Source organism: Impatiens glandulifera, chromosome 9, assembly GCF_907164915.1.
Source record: "Impatiens glandulifera chromosome 9, dImpGla2.1, whole genome shotgun sequence".
Classification (NCBI taxonomy): Eukaryota; Viridiplantae; Streptophyta; class Magnoliopsida; order Ericales; family Balsaminaceae; genus Impatiens; species Impatiens glandulifera.
Genome location: NC_061870.1, coordinates 6846121 through 6849955, shown reverse-complemented (window position 1 = coordinate 6849955; position 3835 = coordinate 6846121). Strand labels below are relative to the sequence as shown.

At 37.3% G+C, this 3835-nt stretch overlaps 1 protein-coding gene across 1 annotated transcript; it reads left to right on the top strand.

The window, feature by feature from the left end:
* Nucleotides 1-828: 828 nt before the first annotated feature.
* Nucleotides 829-3607, top strand: LOC124914893 (putative pentatricopeptide repeat-containing protein At5g08310, mitochondrial). The gene has a single exon (XM_047455515.1). The coding sequence runs from the start codon at nucleotides 922-924 to the stop codon at nucleotides 3415-3417; it is 2496 nt and encodes an 831-aa protein (XP_047311471.1). The 5' UTR covers nucleotides 829-921; the 3' UTR covers nucleotides 3418-3607.
* Nucleotides 3608-3835: the final 228 nt, after the last annotated feature.

Below are 3835 nucleotides of genomic sequence, written 5' to 3'. Positions count from 1 at the left end.
AATTATTTTTTTTAGGTAGGATAGTTAGCCGACATGATCAACACCTAATGAGATTAGCCTATTAGGCTTAACATTAAAACATAAAATTAAATACGTAGAAAGAATAGAAACGTACGCGGAACTGAAGGCTAAGCACAATGGCGTTCACACTTTTATTGATCAAACTTGAAATATATTACAAGAGAGTGAGAGTGATAGATAGATAGCACAATAGAGATAGAAAGAGTACAATAGAGACTAGAGGGATCGTTTTCGCCTCCTACCCTGTGTTTATATGCATATATATAAAAGTAGGTATATATATGGTATACACATTGAAAATTAAAGGAATGAGGAGGGAGTGAAAGTTTTATTATTATTATATATATACATAAAAAAAAAATAAAAAAAATTAAGGGGTGCCCACCTCAGCCCACTGTATAAGAGTGTTTGTTGTATAAGTAGAAAATCACATGTTAAGTCTTATTTTGATCAATTATGATAAAATAAAAGGTAAGTTCGGTTCTATTTGAACATGCGCATGTGGTGCTTCGTCTTGTGGCAGCTTGAATTTCTCTGGTCTACTCTTCATTTTGAGATATGACCTATCTTAGTGAAGAAATGAATTTTAAATCCTTGAAATAAGTTACTTTCTGATTTAAATAGATAGTTTGCCATGCCAAACTAATTTGTAATTTCAACTTAAAACAATAACAATAATAGTTTTTTTAAGACAAAACTGCTATTATTTAGGGCTATAAAATAAAGTTATTGCAAAAAACAAAAAGATATATATATATATATGTTTTTGCTTTGCTTTGCTTTGCTTTGCCACAAGAAGAAGAACGGCGAACAACTTACCCGGGCCACATTGGGAGGGTGGAAGTCTGGTTACATTTTCTCTGTTTTATCCTGATACTACTAGCGTTATTGAAATCAAGAATGCATCTTCTGTTCAAATCAATGGAAGCAACGTGCCAGTGGCGGCTATTTGAAATCTATTCCCGCCCAAACCAACCCAGCAGCTTGTTCATGAAGAGGTTCCTTTGTATGGCGACCAACAATAGCAACACCTATAACCCCGGACTTGCTCAAAACCACCGTCAGCTCATCGATGGCCTTCTTCACTCCTTGAATAACCGTCCTTTTCGCTCGGACAGCTCAGAGTTGAGGGACTTCACTCCGTTCCTTACAACTCGTATTGTTGAGACCGTTTTGAAAGGTCTAAACAACTGGCGAACAGCGCATATGTTCTTCACTTGGGCTTCGGATCAATCTGGGTATAGACATAATTGTTACGCGTACAATGCTATGGCTTCTATTCTAGCCCGTGCTCGAGAAGATTCCGCTCTCAGACTTCTGGCCGCAGAAGTGGTGACTTCTCGGTGCTCCCTAACGCCTGGTGCTCTAGGGTTCCTTATCAGGTGTTTGGGCAGCGAAGGACTGGTTAAAGAAGCCAATGCATTGTTTGATCAAGTAAGAGAGGTAGGTCTTTGTGTTCCAAATGTCTATAGTTACAATTGTTTACTTGAGACTTTTTCCAGTTCTAGTTCAGTAGATTTTCTCGAGACAAGGTACAGGGAGATGTGTAATCTTGGGTATAAACCCGACAAATATACTTTAACACCTGTTTTAAGATGCTATTGCAATGCTGGTAAATTTGACAAAGCTCTCCAAGTGTTGGACATAATTAAACAGCAAGGTTGGCTTGATTCCCATGTCTTATCAATCTTAGTTGTCAATTTTAGCAAATGCGCTGAGTTTGATAAAGTTGTTGATTTTATTGAGAAAATGGACGGTTCTGGTATAACTTTGAACGGGAAGACATTTTATGTATTGATACATGGGTTTGTAAAGGAGTCTAAATTGGATAATGCACTAGAGGTGTTTGATAAAATGAAAAAGCTTGGTTTTACCCCAGATTTTTCTATTTATGATGTTTTGATAGGAGGGCTATGCAAAAACAAAGAGACTGAGAAGAAAGCTTTACATTTGTTCACCGAAATGATCGAATTGGGAATCAATCCCAACGCTAAACTTCTTCAAAAGCTCATATCTAGTTTGCCCGGTGAAAATGAAATTTTGCACTTCTTTTACGAATTGCGTGGAAGTCTGAGTTCTGAATTAGTCAGAATTTCACTCTACAATGCTGTTCTAGACGGGCTTGTAAACATTGGTTCTATTGAAAAAGCATATTCTCTGCTTATGACGATAATGGGGGAGGAAAAGCCAGATTCTACTTCATTTGCAATAGTCATAAATGGTCTATGTTGTGCCTGTAAATTGGATGTTGCCTTGGATTTGTTACGTAAAATGGGCCCATTTAATTGTAAGCCTGATTTATTGCTCTACAATAATTTGATTGATAGCTTGTGCAATTCAAATAGAATAGACGAGTGCTACAATCTTTTGTCTGAAATGAAGGAATTTGGACTTCAACCGTCTCAATTCACATACAACTCCATATTCGGTTACTTTTGTAAGGCGGAAGATGTTGAATCGGCTTATAACATTTTAAAAGAGATGCGTTTAAACAGACACGAACCATGGATAAAGCATTACTCACTTCTCGTGAAAAAGCTTTGTGAACGTGGAAAGGCAGTCGAGGCTTGTAGCTTTCTCGATGGTATGGTTCGAGAAGGTCTTCTTCCGGACATAATCGCTTATTCCTCAGCTATCGATGGATTATTCAAGATCAAAGAACTCGATCGCGCGTTATTTCTATTCGCAGACTTAATCGCTCGTGGATATTGCCCCGACGTTGTCGCCCACAATATTGTAATCAATGGACTTTGCAAAGACAAACGGGTCTCAGAAGCCCAAGATGTTTTGAGTGACATGGTGGGTAGAGGGTTAGTTCCTTCTATTATAACCTATAACCAACTTATCGACGGTTGGTGTAAAACAGGCGATATTGAAAAAGCTATGGCTTGTATCACTCGAATGGTGAGAGACGAGTGTGAGCCTAATGTTGTTACATATACGACCATGATAGATGGGTTGTGCAATGCTGGAAGGCCTGAGAATGCTTTAGATTTTTGGAACGAGATGTTGATGAAAAGGTATTTTCCTAATAGAATTTCTTATATGGTTCTTATTCATAGTCTTTGTAAGTGTTCTAGGCCGGATACAGCTCTTGTTTATCTTTATGAAATGGAAGAGAAGGGAATGAGACCCGACTCGTTTGTTTATGTGGCGATCATCGATGCTTTTGTTTCTAGTAAGAACAGTTTGTTGGCTTTGGACATGCTAGAAAGGATGTCTGAGAGACAGATGTTCCCTGAAACTGTTGATAAGAACCACTCGGTTCTGAGAGCTGCTATAATTGAACTATCTGGAGATGTCAAGGTTTTGTCGAAGATTAAGATATTGTTTGCTGAGGGCCGAATTCCAATTACGTTGAATTATAGTAATGCTGATACTGAGGATGCGGAATAAACAGGAAACTGAGTTGCTCGACCTTGGATGAATTCGATCATCAATGGTATGTGCCATTATTTCGTATGTTATTTGCTTATTTGGTAGTGCATGTTTTATATGTTAGAATAGTATCAGAAAGTTTCATTATCCCTTTATTGGATGATATTAGTACAGTTTGGTTTTATGGAGGATGAGAAGTTCGGTTTCATTGAGCTGTCAAAGAAAGACTAAATATTTGATACAGGATACTAATTGAAAAGCCTAATAGAGGAACCGGATAATTTGATGAATGGGTACAAAGTCTTTGAATCCATTAATTTTGCGAAGATCGCAAAAGAGAAAATGAAAACCCATTAAAAACTATTCTGTACAAATGATGTGACAAGATTTCGATAGTCTTAGTCAAGTATTTTTCCTAAATAATAGTTGTGATTAA